Source organism: Lagenorhynchus albirostris, chromosome 1, assembly GCF_949774975.1.
Source record: "Lagenorhynchus albirostris chromosome 1, mLagAlb1.1, whole genome shotgun sequence".
Classification (NCBI taxonomy): Eukaryota; Metazoa; Chordata; class Mammalia; order Artiodactyla; family Delphinidae; genus Lagenorhynchus; species Lagenorhynchus albirostris.
This window is the reverse complement of record NC_083095.1, coordinates 158372349-158397603: the sequence shown is the minus strand read 5'-3', so window position 1 is coordinate 158397603 and position 25255 is coordinate 158372349. Positions and strand designations below refer to the sequence as shown.

At 47.4% G+C, this 25255-nt stretch overlaps 2 protein-coding genes across 6 annotated transcripts in view; one reads left to right on the top strand and one right to left on the bottom strand.

Moving 5' to 3' along the window:
• MTMR10 (myotubularin related protein 10) overlaps window positions 1-12677 on the top strand; it is a 44844-nt gene extending 32167 nt beyond the window's left edge. For 3 of the 4 annotated variants that reach the window (XM_060157012.1, XM_060156990.1, XM_060157004.1), the window contains 6 exons: window positions 706-775; window positions 1377-1447; window positions 5169-5338; window positions 6462-6632; window positions 7874-8056; window positions 9146-12208. In XM_060157012.1, coding sequence (XP_060012995.1) covers window positions 706-775; window positions 1377-1447; window positions 5169-5338; window positions 6462-6632; window positions 7874-8056; window positions 9146-9742 — 1262 coding nt within the window. In that variant the 3' untranslated portion in view covers window positions 9743-12208. Of the gene's footprint in view, window positions 1-705; window positions 776-1376; window positions 1448-5168; window positions 5339-6461; window positions 6633-7873; window positions 8057-9145 lie in introns of all 4 variants that reach the window. The other variant, XR_009541985.1, reaches the window with a different exon arrangement.
• A 539-nt stretch (window positions 12678-13216) lies between these two features.
• FAN1 (FANCD2 and FANCI associated nuclease 1) overlaps window positions 13217-25255 on the bottom strand; it is a 28095-nt gene continuing 16056 nt past the window's right edge. The window contains exons 9-14 of one of the 2 annotated variants that reach the window (XM_060156971.1): window positions 21932-22096; window positions 21335-21482; window positions 17585-17688; window positions 16855-17049; window positions 16120-16248; window positions 13217-13459 (exon numbers count right to left, since the gene is read on the bottom strand). In XM_060156971.1, the coding sequence (XP_060012954.1) occupies window positions 13322-13459; window positions 16120-16248; window positions 16855-17049; window positions 17585-17688; window positions 21335-21482; window positions 21932-22096 (879 nt within the window). In that variant the 3' untranslated portion in view covers window positions 13217-13321. The remainder of the gene's footprint in view (window positions 13460-16119; window positions 16249-16854; window positions 17050-17584; window positions 17689-21334; window positions 21483-21931; window positions 22097-25255) is intronic. The other variant, XM_060156976.1, reaches the window with a different exon arrangement.

The window sequence follows — 25255 nt, the reverse complement described above, 5'->3', positions numbered from 1 at the left end:
CTCAGAGTTCCCATATGTCTGTTAGAGCAGATGCTTATGGGGTGCTTTCGATGTACCCTGGAGGGATGACTCACTTGAAAGCACCTTTGGTGTGAAGTGTGCACAGAGAGAGCCCCTTGTCACTGGGCGGCAGGACTGGCGCCGGCTTGGAAGGAGAGCTGGGAGGGGGTGTGCTTAAGAAACACAGTGACTGTGTCTTTCAGCCGTCCTGTGAGCAGCATGTGGCTGAAGCGTGAGGTGAGGGGCACCTCGAGACAGGCCAGGACAGGCCCCACCAGGAAGCTGCCCCGTTTCCTGCAGGGGTCAGCCACTAAGGACATGAGAACCGGGCGCTGGCAGCAGGGAGGGAGGGAGGGGCAGGCCTACGGTGAGAAGCTGAGGAGGGGGCCGGGGTCACCTAAGCGCTTGCTTAGGCGGAGGCCGGCAGACTCTCCAAGCTTTCCCTGGGAGAGCCACAGGGAAGGAGATGGAGGTCTGGGGAACGCTTTGTTTTGTTTCTTATAGAATTGTGACGTGCCTTCTTAAATGTTTTTATGACTAAATGCAAAGGCGTAACACTTTCTTAAAGCCAGCTTTTAAATGTTAAAAACTGATGTATCACCTAGCTCTCAATTTGATCATGAAAAATAAGCTTAAGAAGCCTGAAAGTGTTATATGCCTGTATATATGTGCGTGTGTATAATTATATATGTATATTAATTACAGAACCATTTGAAGAAACTGAAGAGAAATGGCTGTCTTCACTGGAAAATACACGGTGGTTAGAATATGTAAGGTGTGTACAATTGCTTTCCTTTTCTCTTAACTTATTTTGAAATAATTACCGAGTCACAGGAGGTGCAAAAGTATTACAGAGCCATGCACTCCTCACCAGCCCCCCGGTGGCAACGGCTTACATAAGTAGACTATGGTTATCAAACCGGGAAACCGACAGTAGTACAAACTACAGTTCTTATCCAGTCTCCCCAGTTTATACGTGCTCTCATGTGTGTTTCTGTGCAGTTTTACCGTGTGTAGATTCACGTGACCACCAGCACAGGCAGGATGCAGAGCTGCTCCGTCACCAAGGCTCCCACCCCCAGCCCCAGCATTTCCATCCCCGTCCCCTGGGAACCACTGATCTCTTCCCCGTCTCTATAGTTTGGTGATGTCAAGAATGTTATGTAAATCAACAAAGGTTAATGAATTTCCCTGATATAAAAATCAAACTGTACTCTGTTGATGAATCGTATAAATACTGAAGAAATTCCAAAAGGTTATAGAGAATATAAACATGTATCATGAAAGATCAGATTTGCTTGACTTCACGTACTTTAAAAAATATATTCGTAGTGGAAATTTGGTTTTTAACAGTGTTTTTCCATTTCTCTTTCCAGGGCATTCCTTAAACATTCAGCAGAACTTGTGTATATGCTGGAAAGCAAGCGTCTGTCTGTAGTCTTACAAGGTAATTCATTACTGACAACACTGGTCCCCCGGCCAGCCATCTTGACTGGAGATCACACCCAAGTAATTACATGCATCTTAGCCATCTCCTACTTACTGCATGCCACCAGATAGATACACTACAGATCCCGCACATTATTAAACAGTGGCACAAAGACCTCAGACAGAAGAACAGAAAGGAGTTAGACTCTTTGCCCTGTGTTAAATCTGCCTTCCTGTATTATGGCAAGGGTGGGTCACATCCCTCATTGGATCAGACAGAGTGTTAATCTCGGCGGAGCATCCTTTCTCTCTAATCTTGCTGTCTTTCTGATTCATACAAATTTTAGTTGAAATGCCTCTGGCTCATGCTAGATTGTGACTTTAAAGAAACAGTTTGGTATCAAGAAATGGACTGAACTGAGTAGCCAGCAATGTGAATTTTGTCTAGTGTTTGGTAGGAGTAGATGGCAAAAAAAAAAAAAAATCTTTCAGTTAAGCAAAGAATAATTGTATATTAAATAACTTTACAGCTAATAGCATTTTTAAGCTTACGGATAAAGTTTAATAAACCACAAGCTACCTGATTTTATAATATATTCATGCATAGTTCATGAATATGCTGTGCTACTGAAGCTTACAGAAGTATTTTTACCAACTGTCAAATTCAACTGACTTTAACAAAGTAAAGTGACAAGCCTTAGGGGGAAAAGAAGAAGAGTAAGTCACTGTTTCCAGTAATCCTAAGCTCATGCCGGCAGCGCGTATGCAATTCACAGACACATGGAGAGCCAGCCATTGAGAACCCGCACCTCTCACAGCCAGTGGTGTTCTCATCCTGTTCCAAGACGCTACTTAGCACACTTCTTCATGCATTAGTTGCCATGTAAAATACCTCAGAAGAGATACTGAGCCTGCACTTTACTAACACTTTATTTTAGAATGTGTTTTCTAAACAGTTTATTGAGGTATAGTGTACATACTATAAAATGCACCTGTTCTGAATGTGCAATTCAATAATTTTTAGTAAACGGAGTCCAGTTTTAGAAATTTTCCATCACCCCGAAAAGATTCCTTGTGTCCCAACCCCAGGCAACCACTAATCTGCTTTCTGTCTCTCTAGATTTGCTTTTTCTGGAAGTTTCATATAAATGGAATCATGTAGTATGTGGTCTTTTGCCTCTGGCTTCTTTTATTTCACATACATGTTTTTGAAGTTCGTTCACGTAGCATGTCTCAGCAGTTTGCTCCTTTTTATTTCTGAGTAGTGTACCATTGTTGTAAATACCACATTTTATTTATCCATTTACTTGTTGGTGGACATTTGGATTGCTTCCACTTTCTGGCTGTTATGAATTATGCTGCTTTTAACATTCACGTAAAAGTCTTTGTGGGGACATCTGTTTTTCTTTATTTTGGGTAGATACCTAGAAGTAGAACTGTTGAGTTATATGGTACGTTTATGTTCAGCTTTGTAAGAAACTGCCGAAGTGTGTTCTAAAGTGACTGTACCCAATTCCCCTTCCCCTCAGCAGTATGTGAGGGTTTGTTTCTGCACTTCATCAGCTACTGTTAGGAGTGTCGTCATTCTAGTAAGTGTGAAGTGGGAGTTCATTGCAGTTTTCATGTGCATTTCCCTAGTGCATACCATGTGCTGATTGATCGTTCGTGTATTGACTTTGGTGAAATACCAAATCTTTTGTCTGTTCTTCAGTTAGGTTGTTTTATCATTGAGTTCAAAGAATTCTTTACAATTCTAGATACAGGTTCTTTGTATCTTTGTAAGATTTGCAAATATTTTCTCCTAGTCTGTGGTTTATCTTTTCACTTTCTTGATGACTTTTGAAGCACAAATTTTGAAATTTTGATGAAGTCCAGTTTATCCATTTTTTCTTTTATGAATCATGTCTTTGGTGTTATATGTAAGAACTCTTTGCCTAATTCAAGGTTATGAAGACTTTCTCCCATGTTTTATTCTGTAAACATTTTATAGTTTTAGCTCTTACATTTAGGCCTATGATTCACTTTGAATGAATTTTTGTGTATGATGTGAGGTAAAGGTCTATATTCATTTTTTTTGCATGTGTGTTTATTGCATTGTCCCAGCAGCATTTATTGAAAAGACTGTTCTTTGTCTATTGACATGCCTTGGCAAAGGTCTGCTGACCGGCTCTTTATTTTTGGACTCTCAGTTTTATTCCATTAATCTGTATGTCTGTCCGTACGCCAGTACCACATTATCTTGAGTGCTGTAGCTTTAGAGTATGTTTTGAAATTAGGACATGTAAGTCCTCCAACTTTGTTTTCAAATTGTTCTGCTAATTCTAGGTCCTTTGCATTTCTGTATAACTTGTAGGATCAGCAAAAAATCCTATTGGGATTTTGATAGGAATATGTTGAACCTGTAGATTGGGGAGAATGCCATCTTAACAGTATTCAGTCTGCCAATCCATGAAATGAATATCTCCATTTATTTGGGTTTTCTCTCACGTCATGTCAGCAATGTTTTATAAGTTTTCAGTGTACAACTCTGGCACTTATTTTGTTAAATCTCCCTGTAAGTATTTTCCTTTTGATGCTATTGTGAATACAGTTGTTTTCTTAATTTCATTTTCAAGTTTTTTGTGTACTCCTTGTGATTGTGTATAGAATTCCTGCAACCTTAACTAAACTCATTCATTAGTTCTAGTAGTCGTTTGTGGATTCTTTAGGGTTTTTTTTTTACGTACATACACGTGTTGTCTGCAGACACAGTTATTGCTTTTTCCTCTCCAATCTGGATGCCTTTGATTTCTTTTTCCTGCCTAACTTCCCTGTGTAAGCTTCCAGGACAATGTGCAGTAGAAGTGACAAGAGCAAACGTCCTTGTCTTGTTGCCCATCTTAGGAGGAAAGCATCCAGGCTTTCACTAATAAGAATGATGTTAGTTGTAGGTTTTTGTAGATTCCTCTTATCGGGTTGATATTCCCTTCTATTCCTAGTTTGCTAAGAGTTTTTATCCAGAATGAATGTTGGATTTTCATCACACAGATGCTTTTTATTCATCTAATGAGATGATTGTGTTATTTTTGTCCTTTATTTTTTTATTACGGTGTGTTAGATGTTAAACCAACGTTGCATTCTTAGGATAAATTCTTGCATTCCTGAGCTAATTTGGCTTGCTTATACTTTGTTGATGACTTTTACATCTAATCATAAGGGATATTATTTGATAGTTTTCTTCTGATTTCTTTGACTGGCTTTGATATCAGAGAATTACTGGCCTCATTAAAAAGGACACCAGCTACAAAAGACGCAAGGGAAATATTTGCCACCATTTTGGATGGTGGTGGACAGTTCCATTTCTCTCATTCACCTCTGAGTCACCATATGAAGCTGTCAGTAGAAAGACTGCATGATATTTAATATCCTTGGCACAGAAATAGAATGGGCTCTGGAAAGATTTCTACCACAAATCATGTAAATGTAAAAAGTGTGAGAGATATGCTTCTAATTATCTAGAAAACATTCAAATATAAAAAGCCACCTCCTCATTAAACATTACTTTAGTTGATCTAAGTCTTGATCTAAATCTAAAAGTTTATAATGTTTTAGAGTGGCTGGGCCTGAATAAAATTTCCTAACATGGGTGATTTTGAAGGCCGCCCAGACACAGAACACTGAAGTATATACTTTGCCTCTCCTTCCTTTCTCTCTTAGCATTTTTCTACGTACTAATCATTTTCTTTCCATCTTATTGACAGAGGAGGAGGGAAGAGACTTGAGCTGTATTGTAGCTTCTCTTGTTCAAGTGATGCTGGATCCCTATTTTAGGACAATCACTGGATTTCAGAGTCTGATACAGAAAGAGTGGGTCATGGCAGGATATCCATTCCTGGACAGATGCAACCACTTAAAGAGATCGGAGAAAGAGGTAACAAAACCTTCATGCCTATTATCAGTCCTTCAGTGTGCACAGGATAAAACCTTTCGTTATATGAAGAGATGCTCCATCCGTAAAGAGATGAGGAGACTTTTTAAATATTGCCTTCAGTACATCTTAGCTTCTTGGGCCAAGACTGACTCATGGATTAGAGTCCAAGTTGAGGTACTTATGAAGATTCTCATAACTATATAGATAAAACTCTTTAAAAGTTGCCTGTTGAATTTCTCTAAGTTGAAAACTGCTTGAAGAAATGCTGCATTAACTCTTCTGCAAGCAGACAACAAGCATGTTAGATATTTTGAAAAATCAGCTTTGGAATATCATAGTTTCTTAAAATGGGGCACGTACGTTAAGAATGGCAAGTTGAGGGGGCATCTTTGTAAGAGCTGCGGGGTTGGTGGCTGCATGGGGTCCTAGTGGAGCTGTGACAGGCCCTGCAGGTGTCTTGTGGTCAGGGTGGCTCCCGAGAGCACACTTTGATTCGTGCTGTCTCATGTAAAACAGTCTCTGTCACCTGAGGAAACCTTAACAGTGAATGCTTCACTTCTGAAACGCTAGGACTCGGGGAAGCACTGGGCAGGAGGCAGTAGCTGTCACAGTGGCTGTTGTAAGCTGCTGTACTTGGGGGTGCACCACGTGACCCCGAGGCCACGCCAGCTGTTTTCTGAAACTCCGAGAAGGTTTCCAGACCCTGAGTCTGCAGGGTCCACCAAAGAGTTGTTTCTTGGTCTTGGGGTTTTGTGGTTTTTTGTTTTGTTTTAAACATTCTAAAGAATTGTTTCCAGGATCAGCTGGAACACGTGAAACAAGTATTTCATTGTCCCCCATTCACGTGGCCACACCCTGCCCGTCTGTTGACTTTGCCACTTCAGCTTGGTGGACTTGGTGGGCAGAGGAGGGCTGTGATGATGTGTCTCAGACCAGCCTAGTTTTTAGGTTAGACATGGCCGTCTAATGTGCTCACGTACCCTTCGATCAGCTTCGGAGCCAAGTGCTCAGGCCTCGCTGTTTTCTTATTAATCTCTTCCTTCATATCAGCAAGAGGTTTGGAAATAGATGTGAACACTCAAGGGCAGCATTGAGTAATCCCGTTTCAACGTGTGTCCGCCAGGCTCCCGTGTTCCTGCTGTTCCTGGACGCCACGTGGCAGCTGCAGGAGCAGTGCCCAGCGGCTTTCGAGTTCTCCGAGACCTACCTGGCGGTGCTGCACGACAGCACCCGTGTGGCCCTGTTCGGCACCTTCCTCTTCAACTCCCCACACCAGCGCGTGCAGCAGAGCTCGGTGAGTGGCGCCCGCCGTGGCCAGGGTGAACTGCTTTATTGAGATAGCACTGAAGTACAATCAGCTGTGTGTTTAAACTGTCTTAGCTACCATTTTATGCGGTCATTTCTGAAGGAATTATTTATAGATGGTTAAAAATCCAGGAACTTGAACTTGTTTCATTTTTATCAGTGAGCATTTTATGTATTTCTCTCTGATGTTTATTGTTCATAATAAGCCAACTGAAAGATGTAAATCATTTTAACTGCTGTAAATGTCATGCTTTTGTATTTATATTTTCACATTTGGGCTGTCTGAATGGGTAATGGATATGATCCTGTTTGAGGACATTTGTTTCCTAGGTCAGCAGAATAAAAGTTGTACAAAGCAAATCATTTTTCTTCAAGAGTCCTGTGGAGAAGAATTTGAGAGAGGAAATGTAGGCGTGACGTGAGACTGCGGTTCTCTCAGGGCGCTGCTTACTGGATGTGCTTAGACCCTCATGCCGCGTGGCAGTCACCTTTACGTTAGGACCATTGGTTTCTAGTCCCAATTCCTTGACTGAGAGGAAGAACCATGAGTAAGGAGGGTCTCAAGCCAAACTTGAAACTATCTATAGCTTCTGGTTGCCCCTGGTGGAACCTTCCGGAACCACAAGTTCTGTCTCACCCACATTTGGAGCAATGAGTATAGCCAACAAATGCTGCAGTGACCACTGAGGGAGACAGAAAGGACAGCTCTCGTGGGCCTTCAGGAAGACTTTGGTGGAAGCGGGGCTGCCCTCACAGTGAGCTGTGGGATCCTCAGGCCCGGGTCTGGGAAGGTGCTGAGCCTGGATTCCTCATCCATGAAACTGTTCCATCAGATCAGTAGTAGAGCAGACATTCTGTGAGCTGAAGCATCATGAGGAGCATCCTGAAGAAATGCGTTGTTCAGGATTGGGGGTGTGGATGTATAAGGAGAGGGATTTATTCAGGCCGTGGCACCAGGGAGAACTCCATTCACGAGTCATACTCACCAACACACTCATTGCCCAGGGGCCCAGCTCCCCTCTCGGTGCAGGGGTCCACGCGCTCCTCCGTGTGAGGCGCCAGGAATGTCTGTTCTCGGGAAGCGGAGCGTGCTGCTCCAGTGGGATTGGAGGCGCTTTCGTTCAGACAAGTTCATTTGTATGATGATGAATGACCGTCAGAAATGAATTTACTATGAGAAAATCTTAGTTTGGCATCTTTTCACAAATGTTCAAATATTTTATTTTGCAGGAATTTGCTATAAGCAAAAATATCCAATTGGGTGATGAAAAGGGTTTAAAATTCCCTTCAGTTTGGGACTGGTCTCTTCAGTTTACAGCAAAGGATCGCACCCTTTTCCACAACCCCTTTTACATTGGAAAGAGCATGCCTTGTGTACAAAACGGTTCTGTGAAGTCTTTTAAACGGACAAAGGTAAGTTACAGAAATGCACTAACAGTAAAAAACCTGGTATTTGCTCACACATAACCAAAAACATCTTTTTCAGAACAGAGTATTAAAAGTCCAGTCACTTCCCCTGACAGCATTGCCAGTGTAGGTTTGGAGGGGTCATTCACTTCCTCACTCAGATGACCCCACCCCGACTTTTCGTCTTGTTGTCTGAGGCCCACACAGCCCTGGTCGTCATCTCAAGAGTCAGCAGTTGCAGCCCTGTACCCAGGGCCCTGCTCCTGAAGCCCGTCCGCTCAGCCTGTTCTAGAATCAGCAGGTCTAGCTTTTTTCTGACCAGAAATCTTAGAAACTCACACTTCAGCAAATTATACGCAGACCTTGTTTTACTGCACTTGCTTTATTGCACTTTGCAGATACTGCATTTTTTACAAATTGAAGGTTTGTGCAAACCCGGCGTTGAGTTCGTCCGTCGGTGCCATCTTTGCAGCAGCGTTTGCTCACTTTGTGTCTCTGTGCCACATTTTGGTAATTCTCACAATATTTCAAGTTTTTTCATTATTATTATATTAGTGATGGTGATCTTTGATCAGTGATCTTTGACATTGCTATTGAAAAAAGATAACTCACTGAGGGCTCAGATGATGGTTCACATTTTTTAGCAATAAAGTGCTTAAATTAAGGTATGTACATAGTTTTTTTTAGACATAATGCTATTGCACACTTAATAGATTACAGTATATTGGAAACGTAACTTACATATGCCCTGGGAAACCAGAAACTTCGTGTGACTTGCTTTATTGCGGACACTCGCTTTACTCCGGTGTCTAGAACCGAACCCACTGTATCTCTGAGGTCTGCCTATAATGAAGAGGATATATCTCCCCCACCCCCATGCAGGCTACAGCCTAGGCAGAATCAAGGCCTAAAAGTGTTAAACTCCAGTGGAGGAGGATTGGAATAAGTATCACCAGGGAAGGAACAAAACATTCTTTAGGTTGAAATTCTACCAGTTTTTCCTAATACCGAGTTTATATTTACCATTACACTTCTACTGTCTTTCTAAAAAGGGAAGCTCCAGGAAAATAATGCTAAAATCTCTCTTCTGTACAGAAAAGCTACAGCTCCACACTAAGAGGAATGCCAAGTTCCTTAAAGAATGGAATCATCAGTGACCAAGAGTTACTTCCCAGGAGAAATTCATTAATATTAAAAGTAAAGCCAGACCCCCCTGAGCAGAGCGACAGCCAGGACAGGGGTGCGGAGCAGTACTTCCGAGAGTGGTTCTCCAAGCCTGCCGACCTGCACGGGGTGATTCTGCCGCTTCTGTCCGGAATGCACATCAAACTGTGGAAACTCTGCTACTTCCGCTGGGTCCCTGAGGCCCAGATCCAGCGCGGGGGCTTCATCACGGCCTTCCACAAGGTCTCCCTGCTGGCAGATGAGGTGGACATGCTGAGCAGGGCACTGCGGCAGCCCCAGGGCAGCCCCCCGGAGGCCCCCTGCCCTGAGCTGGTCCAGAGCAGGGTGTACTTCCGCGCTGGCAGCCCGCACGACGCCCCAGGGACACCGGACTTCCTCTCCTCCTCGTTCCCCTTTTCCCCAGTGGGCAATCTGTGCAGACGGAGCATTTCAGGGACACCGCTAGGCAAGTTTTTAAGTGGGGCCAAAATATGGTTATCTACTGAGACACTAGCAAATGAAGACTGAGGCGGAGTGGCTTTCTGAACATCCTGAGGGAGTGAGAGACCTTCTCCTCTGAAGTAAAACTGCCGGCCGAGGCGTTTGAAGCTCTAATCGTTCTATACGTAAGAATAACAGTTGAAATTTGCACTAATACTTTAAAACATGTTGAATTATGCTTCCTTCACAATATTTTTAAAAGATAGGCATAACTTTGTTATTTATGTCCTCTTTCTATCATTCTAGGTCTGGCTCATTTTTAGATCATTTGCAGGCAGACATTCCCATGATCTTATTACTGTGGTCAAACTAATCAGGTTTTGTCTGCGACATTTGTTTTGTCTACATCCATTTTTCCAACCACCTCCTAAAGGTTCCCTGATCCTCAGTTGGATTAGCAGCCCAGAGAAGCAGACATCAGGAGAGTTAAGAAATTAGTGTTTAGTATATTTTCAAGGAGCATCCAGTAAACCCCCAGTGGGCGTTAGTAGGTATTTGTGTATTTATCTGGTCACTTTCTATTCTCTCTAGTTGAGCTCACCTGAGAGTTGTGTGTTCTCACACTGTAATTTATTTTAGATCACTTTGGGACCGTAGATCACTGTGTTTTAAAATCATGAGTTTCCTTAGGACTAACTTTAAAATGATATGCACTGTTGACTTTAAAAGCATTTACTATAGATAATTAAATTTAGAAGTGCCTTTGACATTAATATTAAGATATGAAGAACACAGAGTAAAACAATTTGTTTTTTAAATTAGGGTGTCAAAGTCCCACTGCACATTGGAAAGAGGCTGGTCACACTCGGCATTGTACCGACAGCCAGGAGTCCCCAGAGGCACACATCCCTCTGAAAGTCACCGAACACAGTGGGTCTGAGGCAGGGTCCAGGTCGGGGCGGCAGCATCACTGACACCCACCCTCAAAGTAGAGGCCCCGTCACAGTCCAGTGGGGAGCACTCCCGGGGCACTTTCCCTTGGAAGTCAGTGATGAGGTCTTGAGTCGAGTCACCTGAGTGCACAGTGCTTAGGAAGGGAGGACAGGAGCCTAACAACGGACTTCTCTCAAAATACTGCCACTGTAAAATGGTGAGCGCACCCGCCCCACCCAACCCATGACGGGTGTTCAGAGGCACAGACAGAGGTGTGCTCTCGTCTCAAATTTCCGTTTTCAGGTTGTGTCACAAGAGCCGAGCCAAAGCTGTGGGCCAGAGCTGGAGCTTACTGTGGCCATGCTGGTCACAGCCTCCCCAACACCCCTGACTTCTGTGTAAAAGATGGATGTTTTCAATGTGGCTGTTTTTAGAGTTTCTGAAACTGCCATCTTAAGCTTTTTAAAAAACGTTTATAGTAAAGTATCTAGTTAGCTTATGTCCTTTTTTAAAACAATTTTTTTCAAAACTGTGTGTTTTACCTTTATATGTAACAAATAGATGTTTCTATTTGAATTATTTGCCTTTTAAAAATGGTTGGATAATGTCTCTGAACTTACAGGGACAGAAGTTCCTATGCAGTCTTAGGAAATCCATTGTGTGGATAAGCCCAGTGTTTTGCCAACTTGTCTAGAAAGTAAGGGCTTTCTTAGTTTATATAAATAGCACTGTTGCCATTAAACATTTTAAAGTCCTTGATTAGAAACCAGCTCCGGTCCCCTGAAAACCCCACAGCATATCCTGCCACTGGAAGTGTAATAATTTTTCTTCCTTTTTCATTAGGCTGCTTTTTTATTATTACAAATTGTTCTAAATTCGTTAGTTTTTTTGGGTTGAGCATTTACTTCTTTATAGCTTTCTTCCCTCTCACATTTATTTTAACCCTTTTAGTAATTTTTTTTGATTAACTTGCAAGTTTAAAAATGATTAGGTACTATTAATACTGTTTTAAAATAGAAAATGTGCATATTTTTGTATGATAATCAAATGTAGTATAGTTTTTTGTTTTGTTTTTGCTGAACAGTTGTTATATAATGATTATTGTGCTACAGTTTTATCGTGCATAATATGAAAAACAACTATTACAGCCTTGAGTCCTGGCCCCTGCAGAGCTGCCTGGCACCACTCCTGGCACGGAGGACGTGTGGGGACAGAGTCCAAATGTGGTTCTGGACGCGGACACGGAGCCTGTGCTGACAGAGGGCCACACAGGCATCAGGCAGCTCCGGACTCGCTAGGATCGGACTTAAAGGTGTACCATGTCTTACTGTTTTGTGATGGAAACCAGTTTTAAAACCAAAAATTTCTAACTTTATTTAAGAAAGTATATTAATCTGTGCTAACAGAGGGTGAAAAGTATTCAAGGCGTCCTTCAACAAAATCTGCTTGCTGTAGCAGTAACCTCAAGCAGTTAAAACTTGAGAGAAAATGAAAACCTTTGTGCCTAAAATTGACTATGACTTGGGTTAAAGTAGGATGTGCATGAAGGTGAGAGACCCTGCTTTTCAGCAGTGGTGAATGTGAAGGAAGTGTTGACTGCTAATAAAATTTCCACAGGAATCACTGCCTTCGTTGTCAATACGAGTCCCCTGCAAGAACACAGAGCATCAAGAAGCGAGGGTGTTTTCTTCAGCCGTGCTTGTGTGTCGTCCACCCGACGCTCTGCCTGCTGTAAAGCAAGGCAGAGATGGGTAACATTTCTAACCTCAGTGCACAGCTGGCTGTTGTCACGGCCATTTGGGTGTCCTTCCATTTAACAAATTAAAAAGCTGGGGAGCACCATTTCCTTAAGAAGGTCTTGGAACTAGTCTCTGGGAGCGGGAGCCTGGCCCGCCACGCCTGGGCCTACCGTTCTGATAAACCCCTTCCTGCGTCCACCTTCCCCAGCCCAAGGCTCTTCCAACAGTGACGGCAGCCCTGTACCTGCACACCTTGGCGATACCGCAGGTCAGTTCCAGAGCCCCACAATAAAGCAAGGATCTCGATAAGGCAAGTCACGTGAATTTGCTGGCTTTCCAGTGCATATAAAAGTTATATTTCCACTATACTGTAGTCTTTTAAATGTGCAGTAGCATTATGTCTAAAAAAAGTGTTCTTACCTTGAAGTATTTTAAAATACTGTCCTGCTAAAATATACTAACCACCATCTGAGCCTTCAGCAAGTCATACCATAACAAATATAATGATGACGAAGAAGTTTAAAATATTGTGAGAATTACCCAAATGTGACCCTAGACCTGGAGTGAGCAAATAATCATAGAACAAGAATTTTAGCAGCCAAATGTGTAAGGGCAGTATAGAAAAACATAGATAAATTAAGGAATCTCCATTTCCAATATACTTTTTAGGAAGACACATTGTGTATGCTCCTTTATAAAAGACACAAAGCTGTGAATCATCTCCTTTTGGGGGGGGCGGTTCCAGCTTTCCTATAAGTCAGATGCATCTAGCTCCTGAAACGGCCACCAAGGTTTTGACCTTTTTAAAAGTTCATTACCTGCTCTATGGAATCAGTGAGTGTCCTGAAGCCAATACCAAGGTTTGTGATACACAGACACTGTACAGTGATGAGTCCTTACACTGCCAGGTTTATTACGACAACAACAAAATTAAATAAGATGTAGTGACACTTGACGCTTCTGACGCTCTCAGATGCTCCCAAGCCCACGGCTCTCAGTTGGGGCCCCTGCTCTTGGCTCCGACTGCAGCCACATGGCAGACCTCCACGTCCGCCCCCAGCCGGTGCAGCTCATCCAGCCAGATCATCTGCTTCTGCGAAAGACGGTCACTGGGGCCCTTCACTTCCACCAGCTGGGAGACAGAAGGGTCATTCAGGTAAGCTACAGTAGTTTCCACTGACAACTATTTAGATGGCGTATCCTCTATGCTGCTGTACTTACATGTGTAGAGCAACTAAACATACACATATGATATTCAATGAGAAAGTTTCCTTTTCTGTAGAAACCAGACAGTTCACAGAGAATTAGGAAATCGATTCGTAATACAGCAGTTGAAAAACAGTTTTAAAGCACACACTGCACTGTTACTCTCCTGCTTAACACGCCTCAAACACTTTGTCAGGTCTGCAATTAAACCCAAACTTCTTGCCATGACCTACAAAACTGTGTAATCTGGCGCCTGCCAACCACACCAAAGGCTTCCTCTCAGTTCGCGAGACAGACAACATCTGCCCAACCAAAGGGTAGACATTCATCACGCTTGCTGTTCCCACCGCCTAGGACACGTCTCCCTGTTCTTCACGTGTCTGACGTCGTCTTCCGTGCTCAGCTTAAATTCATCTCTAAGAAGGGTCCTTCCTATGCACTTCTTCATGGTGTTTATCACAAGATAAAACTGCTCATTACATATCAGCTCCATGAAAGCGTAACTGTGTCAGTTTTGTCCACTGCAGATCACCAAAATTCAAAACAAAGCAATAAAAACTATCCAAAATGAAGTATAGAAAAAAATTTTTTAATGAAGAGAGCATTTCAGCAACCTAAGACTAGTTTAATTAGAGTCCCCAAAGGGAAGAAGACAGAGAAAAATATTTGAAGAAATAATGGCCAAAAATTTTTCAAATTTGATGGAAACTAAACCCAAAGATCCAAGAAGCTCAGTGAACCCCAAGCACAGAACCATAAAGAACACAACACTAAGAAACATCATAACTAAATTGCATAATCAGTGAAAAAATGAATCTCTTAAAAGCAGCCAGAATTTTTAAAAGCCAGAGGGGAAAGACTACTGATTTCTCGTTGAAAACAATACAAGCTAGACAACAGTGGCCCAATATTTTAAGGTACTGAAAAAAAACTGTCAACAGAATTCTTTGCCCAGAAAAAAATATCTTTCAAAAACAAAGACTTAAAGTCTTAAAATATCAATATATGAAACCTAAATAATTCATTACTAGCAGACCTCCATTTCCAGAAATGTTAAAGGAAGTTCTTCAGTCAAGAAGAGAATGATAGTACATGGAAATCTGGATCTATATAAAGGAATAACAAACATTAGAATTTGTATCTACATGAGTAAATATAAAGACTCAGTCAGCTGTAGAAAGCAAAAATAATGTGCCACAGGGTTTATAACATGTCGAGGTATAATGTATGAACACAGCACAAAGGCTGGGAGAGGAGATATAAAAATATACTGTTGTTATGTGCATAAAAATAGCCTGTTGTTATGTGCATGATAAATGAAGATCCCACGTGCCGTGGAGCAACTAAGCCCGTTCGCCACAACTACTGAGCCTGTGCTCTAGAGCCTGCGAGCCACAACTACTGAGCCCGAGTGCTGCAACTACTGAAGCCTTCACACCTAGAGCCCATGCTCCACAACAAGAGAAGCCACCGTAATAAGAAGCCTGCACACTGCAACAAAGAGTAGCCCCCACTCGCCACAACTAGAGAAAGCCTACACGCAGCAATGAAGACCCAATGCAGCCAAAAATAAAATAAACTTATAAGTGTATCCTTTAAAAAAAAAATAGATGACAGGTTTAAAGCCAAACATGAATAACATGAAATATAAATGTTCTAAATACCCAATTAAAAGGCAGAGGTTGTCAAATTAAAAAGTAAGACCCAGGTAAATGCTGCCTACAAGAATATATAAGAAACTCAAATATAAAGAAAAAATATGTTAAATGTAAGAGAACAGAAAAAGTATCACATTAAACTAACCAAAAGAAAGCTGGAGTGGCTATATATCAGTTCAACTTCAGAGCAAAGAACCCAGGAATAAAGGAAGGTCATTTCATAATGATAAAGAGTTCATTTCATCAAGACATGACAACCCTAGGTTTATACATCGAATAATATATGAAACAAACATTGACATAACTGCAAGGGAGAAAGAACCAAATCCACAATTACAGTCAGAGACGTCATATGACACTGATTCATTAAAGAACAGATTAGTTTCTCAGAAAGGACTTGTACCAGAGGTTTTTTTAATCTCAAAACTCAATAATAAGGAAGCCACCAGCCTGTGATGGGCAGCAGGGTGAGGCAAGGGAGGCATCCAGCCTACAACACGTGAGGAAGTGCTCACTCCTGGAGCTTAGAAAACAGCTCCCAACCATCCTGGCCTCCTGGAGCTCACACCTGCAAAATCTCCACCCTTGAGCGTGGACTTGCTGCTAACAGTGGACACAGCAAAAGCAATGGAACTTCACTGCCAAGATCAGCTGCTAAGAGACTGACTTCCGTCTTGCTCACACCCTGGCCCTTCTCACTTACCTGCTCGGATGAAATACGCTGCCATCGGGGGAGCTGCCTGCAGAGAGGCCCACATGCCAGCACCGAGGGCACCTCTGCCAACAGCCACCGAACAACCCCATCCCTCAGCCCAGCAGCCTTCAAGGGATTCGGCCTTGTCAACCACCATGCTAGAAATGCCTAGATTGTGGCATTAAGTTGATCATTAAAGTCACCACCATGACTTTCCATTCTGGCTCAACTGACCTTAACGTGGTGACTTTGGGAGCTCCACACCACCAGGTCAGGGAGGCCCCCTCGGCAGTGTCGGAAGTCCATGGCCAGGCGCCGGCACACACCACTGAGGATGGGGCCCCCCAGGCAGGACACAAGATCCTGGACACGAAACACAGGGACAGTCAGCCCTCCCCTGGGACGGAGATCCTGAAGCCCCCCCAGTGACTGTGAGATGGGGCAGGGACTCCATGTGTCATTCAGCAGAGATGCGTCCAGGAACACCAAGTGCCCTGCTGCTGCTTGTGCTGGGGCTCCAGAGCCAGGGGCTAAAATGCCCCCGGCAAGCTCTGGGGACCACTTCTCCTTGGGTCAGTTACCAAGCTTCTGCCCGGTCGGAAACATCCGGGGAGCAGCTAAGGAAGAGGGAATTTGGGGTAAGCACTCAGGAATGTGACAGTGATGACCCTCAGAGGCCAGCAGTCACAGGACAGGGATGGTGTCCGCCCTCCAGGGGCCACAGGCCAGGCCAAGGGAAGCTGCCAACCAAATGGGCAGAAGGCGTAAGGGAGGCTTGTTCATGCTTGTGATTGTTCCTTCAGTAAGAGGCCTGTGGGCTGGGGTACCACACGTACACACACACACATACGTGTGTGCGTGCATATATACCCACACACATACACGTGCATGTAGGCATGCGTGTGTGTGTTTTGTTACAGTTGCCAAAAGGACACCTTGCATCAAGGAATCCTGCCTGCAGACCGTCACCTGGGCTTGCTGAAGAGAAGCAAAGCGATCCCAGCTGACAAGGGAGGCCACCCTGCCTTCCTGGGCCTGCCACGCGGCTGCCACCCAGGCCCGCAGGCTCTCCGCGGAGGCACCGTGAATCTGCCGCAGCCGGGTCTCGATGGCCGGTGCTCTGCTGGCGAAGAAGCTGTCCGTGCAGAGGTCCAGCGGGGCCGCCTGTGTGCAGGGAAAATAAGCTCACACTGTGCCTGGGGAGGCCGGAGTCATGAGAAGAGTCAAGATCAAATTTGGGAACTGGCCAATCTGATGAAGTTGACACATTCTTTTTCTCAAAAGACATGTAAAAATTACCTAAGTAATCTGATATAAAAGCAACTTATTACACTGGGTATTTTAGAGTAATAATTTGCAAAAGGAGCTTTTAGGTTAAACTGGGGGAACGCTTAGCCGGCACATGTGACAAAGCATATGAGAGGACCTGGGCCCACCTGGGTGAAGCTGAAGAAACTTACACTAAAAGTTTCAAACGGAATGATTCCAGTAAAGTAGGCTTAAAGTTTAAAACTTAACATACTTACATTTTAAATTGTATGAATCACATTTTAAAATTAAAAGCTATCCTTATGGTGGAATTAGCACCAGGATCCAAAAGAGGGGCAGGTTTCTGATGGCTGCAGAGGCGGGGCACCCAGGCGGGAGTGACTCACGCACGTGCAGAAGTGTCTGCTGCCTGAAAACGTGCCATGATTACCTGGTAGGCGTTTCTGAAGGCGTCTGGTATCCCGTCCATGAAGATGACATCCCATAGGAGGAGACCGTACAGTGTGCTGAAGGTGGACCCTTCCCCGTGAATCCCTGAGACAAAGTCACACACAAGAAAAATCCATTTCTTCTGTTTTTTAAAAACCACTACCATATCCTACTGCCTACTCAATTTGAAGAAAATAGCAAATATTTTACATTCAAACGCAAATGCTGTTTTTGTTCCATTCCTAGGTCATTTTTTTACATTATGTTGCTTATATGCAGAAGCCTTGTTTAAAGGCAAAAAATCTTAGTAATCATGAGAAAATTCAAATGCACATTTTGGAGCTAGAGTGGAAAAACCTAAGGAACATGTTTAAAAATAAAAGCAGATTCCCTCCTCAGGCTCTGGGGGTTCCATTCGGTGGGTTCGGAGGCGGGGGCATCCCCTGAGGGGCTCTGGGACAGGGGGCCCCTCGGCATCACTTGGAAAAGCCCTCTGGGAAGGAGTCTGGGCGCCCTGGGAGCCTGTGCCCTCTGACCCCATTCGCCTCCTCCACCCAGTACTCCTCTGCCTCGGCCTGGACACCGTGCCCAGGGTTTCTAAGACTTGGGGTTTTACCGAAAGCTTCCACGTCAGAGACCACCTAGTCCAGACGCCCCCTTCACCCCACATCCAGACCACACGATGGGGCAGTGACCTCAGAGGCCAGGCCCAGCCCCAGGCCGTGTGAACGGCAGAGCAGGGTCCGCAGGGCCGGAGCCTCCCGGAGAGAGCCGAGCCCCACCTGGCCCCTCAGCACACCTGACGCCTGCGCCCCCTGAACAGGCTGTGGCATCTCTCCGGCCAGTGGGCCCCAGGCATCGCACATGAGGTCAGAGGCAGCACAGGTCCCATCAAGGCCCGCTGGAGGCAGCCCTGGCCCAGGCTGCGCTGTGCGCCCCCTCAGCTGGCCCCTGCCCCGCAGGCCGTCCTCCGCTATCCGCTCGGGCCGCCAGCTGAAGCCTCGCCCTGGAGCCCTGCACCCTGCCGGGCCCGAGGGAGGCAAGCCTGGCTTTCCACCCTGGACAGCAGCATCCCTGAACCCTGAGCCGTCGGCGAGCGTTGGTGCTGTTAAGTCCAATCATTTGAGGAGATCCTTCTGAGGAACTCTGAAAGAAACTTCCCCAGAGGGTCTGAGGTCGCCCTCACACCAAACCTTCTCCAGAGGAAAGACCCACAGCAGGGTTCTGCTCAGGTTCACTGCATCAATCTTAATAAAGGAAAAAAATATTTTATAAAAAAATTGATATTCCAGAATCGGAACTGTCCATCTGTCTTTCAAGCTCATGGCTAAACTGAAAGCATTCGCTGCGTGCGGCTCACAGCACAGCCGGCAGCCGCCTGCCCAGGGCCTGCTCCTCCTCCCTTGACGCCGGGTTACAGGGCTCCCGCCACGCCGCGGGGACCGATCCTGCATTCTGTTCTTTTATTCCTAACCCTCCGGGTCTCCTGTATCTCTGTCCTGACTGGTGTGTGCACTTCGTCCTCAGTAGCATCACCTTCCCGGTAAGTGATACAGTCATCACACAGGTTCATCTTAACCATCACCTTGGACACGCAGCAGAGAGAGGCCCGTGTGTTACGAGGTCCCCTCCTGCGGGGTCGTTTTGTGTCCTCACTCATCTGAATGATCACATCACACGCCAGTGAAATGATGTCCTGATTTTCACATACGTGAAGACACCTGAGTGTTCTTCAACCTAGTGACCCTTCAGCACAGACATGGGGGGGCCTGGCCTGGACATGTGGACCGAACCCGTGGGCCCCCTGGGAGTAACCACAGGAGCCAAGGTCTGGGGTCTGCTTCCAACATTAGGGGGGACGGCGGATGGAGGAGGGCTGGGTGAAGCAGGGGGCGCGGGGAGCTCGGCACACCCCTCTGCTTTCCCATAAAGGCATGTTCCGCAGCTTCCATGACATTAATAACAAGTTATTTTTTAAAAAAGGCTAAAGCCCCCCCGCCCCAGTCCCTCCAAGGTAACCGCCCAGCCGCCGTCGTCGTCGCCCTGACGGGCAGCTGCAGCTTCCTCTGCAGTTCCCTCACGGTTTTTATGTTACTTTTCTATTCAGTACATTCACTAAGGACAGAGACTGACCAGTTCCTTTTACCAATTATAAGGCAAATTCTCACGGTCTTTTCTTTAGTCTGGCCTTAGACAAAGCACTGAATTTGCAGCTCCTTCTCCAAGGCCAAAATGGAAGAAAGCAAAGGGAAGAGGGCTCACGGGGACACACAGAAGCCGAGCCACCTCCAGTGGACGGGAGGGACGAGCAGACGATCTTAACACAGCTCTGTGCTGCTCTCAGGTGAGCAGGCCCGCGGGTGACGACCCTGAGGACCCGGCGCGGGCCCCACACGCGTGGGCAGGTGGGCGCGGCCCCTCCACTGTGTCTGGACACCGGTGCCTGGGCTGCTGACAGCACACAGGCCGTCACACACGAGTCACCACACGTCTTACTCAGGTGTTTCTCAAATGGCCAGGCCCAGCTCCCGAACGTGGACCCCTTGCCCTTGGCGTCTCCTGGCTGAGACCCGCATGCCGGGGACGTCCCCAGGATGGCCCCGGGGGCTGGGAGGGGGGCTGGGGGCTGCTCCCAGCTCTCAGAGGGGACAAAGGACACACAGGCTTGGGAGGAAGCGAGGGACAGGATCCAGGTCCGGGCCCGTCCTGGCTGGCCTGCCGCATCCCCTCCCCGGCCAGGGAGGCTTATCACCTCCCAGAGGTTCCAGTGCCTCTGCCAGCCGCGGGGTCTCTCCCTCTGGCGCCTTCATCCCCGAGCAGCAGAGACGCCGGGTGCCCTCTCCAGCCCTCCTCCCCTCCCCTCGATGGCCAGTGGGAGTCCTCAGCTCCCAGTTCCTGGAACCAGGGAGAATTAATTCCCACTTGGGCTCTACACAGTTCAGAAAACGGCTTCTGAGTGAAACCCACAAAGTCTGAACAAAGAGGATGCCAAGCAGCCCAGAAAGAAGAGAACCAGGGGCACCTGGTCCTGGTCCCTCTGCACATCTGGCTTGAGACACAGAGAGCATCTCATCCGCGGCTCAAAGAGCAAAGTCCCGCTCACCCCTGAGGGGCCGCAGACCACCTGCCTTGCAGCCGTACACGCCCTTGCACACCCACACACACACACACCCCCACCACACACACACAGCAGCCCGGTTCAGCGGGAACCAGCGGTGTTTCTCTCTTGCGAGGTCACATCCATCATTTCACTCTGAGGCCTCAGCCCCCAGGAGATGCAGCAGAGCGGGCGCGGCTGGAGGGGCGGGTGATCGCACACGTCTCTTGGGAAGGAAGATGGGAAAAGCTCCAATTCTTACTGACATTTGCTCTCCTCCCTCACCTGGGCTAGAGAGCTCATTTTACAAGGAATCTGACCCACAACTCTTCCAACCATGTCTCTGGTCCCAGGCGTGACGTCCTGTCAGGGCTCGGCCCTCCATCCTCTTCACGCCACCCACTCCCCCAGACTGCCGGGTACTCTTAGAAGCAGCCTGGCCCCGGCTGCCCTCCTCTGACCGGCTGGCTATCGGCAGAATCTCGTGGTCCTCTGCCCCGTCCTGTCCCCCTGCCTGACACAAGCTCTGAGGGTAACCCGGCCTCCCTTGCTCCTCGCGTCCCCCCAGAAGGCGCCGCCCTCACGGGTGGCAGGTGCGGACACTGGCTGTGGGGCGGGACACCACCCACTGTGGCCACACAGCCCCAGCGTTACCCTGGTCGAAGCCACAGTGTCTGTAATGGGCCAGCGCCAGCTCCTCCACAGAGCACAGGACGGTGGCAGGGGCGGTCCCCCCAGCCTCCAGCACGAAGACAGACTTGCCCGGCCCAGACTGCGGGCAGAGCCGGCCCGTGACGGTCACCTGCGGGGGGGGGGGGGCAAGGGGAGGAACACCATTAGCTTTCCTCCTGCTCCAGCCCTGCACACCCGGCTCTGCTACCCCAAGGACACACTGTCCTCCGCCCCCGAAAGGCCACCCATCCTCAGCGCGGTGCCAGGCCATGTGACCCGCACCTTGGTGCCCATGAGGACGCAGGTCACAGCCTGGCCCTCTGCTCTCTGGGGCCCTGACCAGGCAGGGGGACCTGGAAAGGCTGTGAGCTGCTGACTCAGGAGTTTACAGAGTCACAGCCCCTGCCGGCCCAGCCTCCCAACGCCCAGGTGAGGACGGGGGCGAGGCCAGGTCGCTGCCCACAGCAAGCCAGAGGGTCTTTGGAGTCGACAAGAAACACGCGCTGAAAACCTCTCTAAGGCTGTGTTCAGGAATAAAAACAAGAATTCATCCCAAGTGCCCCAAGAATATTTACTTACATGTTTGACGTCACCCACAGTGACTTCTGGGAGCTGACGGAAGAGGTGCGCGTACTTCTGGCAGCTGGGAGAGGCCCGCAGGCGCACGGCCCTCTGATACAGTGAGAGGCGGTGGCCTGTCCGCACGTCCGGATCCGCCAGCCCTGCTGTGATGCACTTGATGGCCTAGCAAAGAGCACGGTGCCTGTCAGCGTCCTGAAGTCCCCGTGCAGCATCCCCTCGTTTCACGTGACGGGAAACCCCACTGTTAATTAATCATTCATTTTCCTAATTAGTGGTGGGCAAAGCAGCCCTTCCAGAGACAAGGACATTCCCTTAGGTCCCATGCCGAGCACAGAAGCAGCACAGACCCCGATGCAAATGTCTGGGGCACAAGCAGCCGTGCTCCAGACACTATGTCCTGGTCACACGTGTGGACACAGCCTATCTCAGCTGCCACACCCTCAGGAGACGGAGGAGGCTGGGGAGAGGGACCTGGTCCGGGATGCGCTCGGGGCACCACCCAGGGGCTCGGTATGCAGAGCAGGCACCTCTAGGGCAGAAGCCCGGCCGTCTGACCACCTCCCAGTCCCAGGGAGCCTCATTTATAGGGAGAAGAATCTTAGGTTTGAAGGGGTTATGCATTTTCTAAGGTTATTCAGGGCTGGACAAATAAACAAAAATACTGAAAACTACATGGGATACTACTTCACACCCACTAGGATGACTGTACTCAGAAAAATGGACAATAAAAAGTGTCGGCGGGGATGTGGGAGAAATTGGAGCCCTCGTGCTTTGCTGGCAACAATGGAAAAACGATCCAAATACTGTGAAAAACGGTTCGGCAGTTCCTCACAAAGTGATACACGGAATTACCACGTGACCCAGCAACCTCACGTCCAGGTACACGCCCACCACGACTAAAAGCAGAGTTTCAAACAGATATTTGTACACAGTAGTGCTATTCACAACAGCCAAACAGTGGGAACAACCCAAGTGTCCATCTACAGATGGGATCAACACAACGTGGTCCGTTTACACAATGGAGTATTATTCAGCCTTGAAAGGCAAGGACACTGACACCTGCTACAACATGGATGAGCCTTGAGGACGTTATGCTACTGAAATAAGCCAGGCACAAAAGGACAAAGATTCCATGATTCCACTTCAGAACAGGCAGATTCCTAGAGACAGAAGCAGACTAGAGGTAACCAGGAACCGGGGCAGGAGGGAACAGGAGTAACTGTTTCACAGGAGCAGAGTTTCTGTTTGGAGGATGAAAAGTTTGGGGAACAGACAGTGATGATGTTTGAACAACACGGTTTTGAACTGCTCGGGTCCACATATGCACAGATTTCTTCCAGTAAAGACTGCAGCACTGCACGGTCCACAGTTGGTTGGATCTGCAGACACAGGACCTCAGAAATGGAGGGCCAACTACAAAGTTATCCGTGGATTTCTGACTGTGCGGGGGCAGGGGGGCTCGGCGCCCCGATCCCCGAGTTGTTCAAGGATCAGCTGTATAATTAACGCCACTGAACTGTATACCTAGAGATGGTTAAACTGCAAGTTTTCTTTGTTATATATATTTACTACAATAAAAGAATAAAAAGTTTTTAAAAAGCCCTGAAAATCAGTGAAGATCAGGCCATCAGAGCCGGGTGGTGCAGAGGAATCAAGCAGAGAACGAGGCGGGGCTGCCGCCAGCTCTGTAGCCCCGTGGGAGCCGCGCTGGCCGCAAGGAGGGGCGGCCTCGGGCTCAGCCTGGCCTGGCCGGCTGGCTGCTGGGCACCTGCAGGCACGAGCCTCTGCTGGGCTGGCAGGTGCCCTCCCTGGAGACTGATGTAGAGAAGGGAAGGAACGGTGACAAAGTAACAGGGGTTATGAGCATGGCCGGGAAGATTCTTGGGAAAAGGCAAAAAGGAACCAGGGTTTTCCATCTGTCTCAAAGATAACCTCGGAGTATGAGTGAACGCTCCTATCAGCAGACCCGAGCAAGGGGAAAGTCTATCAACTCTTTGGAACCTTTATTTCAATGAAAGAGACAGGCAGCGCGCACACACCCTCTGTCCACGCTGGGTGAGGGGCCACCAGAGGCCTCTCCTGCCCTGTCAGCCCGAGTCAGCGCCAGGCGGGGGCACCACACCCGCCTCCGGGAGAGGAAACAGCTCTCCCGGCTGGAAGCACTTGAGGTAACAAGGCACCTTTTCAGGTTAAGGCAGTAAAAATAGTATGTCATCGTCCACCACCATGGTCAAATTTTCCAGCTCTCCATCATCCTGATTCACTTGACCTGCCCCTGGAGAAACAAAAGCTCCCAGAGCCGTAGTGCCTCTGCTCAATGCAAACATGAGGTTGGCAGGGACAGGGGACCGCAGGTGGCCACACAGAGGGCCACTGTCACCACCTCGGGAGGCCCCGCCCTGCTGGCTGCAGCAGCTGACAGCCAACGCTGTCCTCGGACTCACAAGGTCCCCGCCACAGAGAAGGCAGAGCCTGGAAGGGAAGGCGCCCGCCCTGCTGAGTCAGACACCACGTCGCACGGTGGGAGGAACGCCTTCCATCCATCTTTCTCCCAGGAGGCCCCGGGCAACGAGTGAATACAACCACCATTTCCAAAACCACCATTTCCAAAACTGTGTGGAGGCGGACACATCTAACCCTCCAGCTCCCTCCACCCCTAGAACTTCATCTCTGAATCCCGACACGATCCTGCTGCCGACACACCCACCAACCCCACTGTCACCCCCATATTCGCGCCCCTGCTACTTCTTCTGGGGTTGGAAGAACACAGACAAAGAAGGATGTTTAAGAAATCAACGTTCTAAATCAACCATAGTCCAATATAAAATAAAAATTTTAAAAAAAAAGAAACCAGGGGCTTCCCTGGTGGCACAGTGGTTAAGAATCCGCCTGCTGGTAGGTTCTCCCTGGTCTATCAGGAAATCGGCCGGCTGTATTTGCAGTGCCCCTCGCTACCTCTGCTCTTTGTTCTCAATAAACTCACTCTCATCTGAAAAAAAAAAAAGAATCCGCCTGCCAGTGCAGGGGACACAGGTTCGAGCCCTGGTCTGGGAAGATCCCTCATGCCGTGGAGCAACTAAGCCCATGTGCCACAACTACACTGCACTCTAGAGCTCACGAGCCACAGCTACTGAGCCCACGCGCCTAGAGCCTGTGCTCTGCAACAAGAGAAGCCACCGCAATGAGAAGCCCACGCACCACAAGGAAGAGCGGCCCCCGCTCACCATAACTAGAGAAAGCCCACGCGTAGCAACGAAGACCCAACACAGCCAAAAATTTAAAAATTAATTAATTTTAAAAAAAAGAAACCGATGTTCTAAA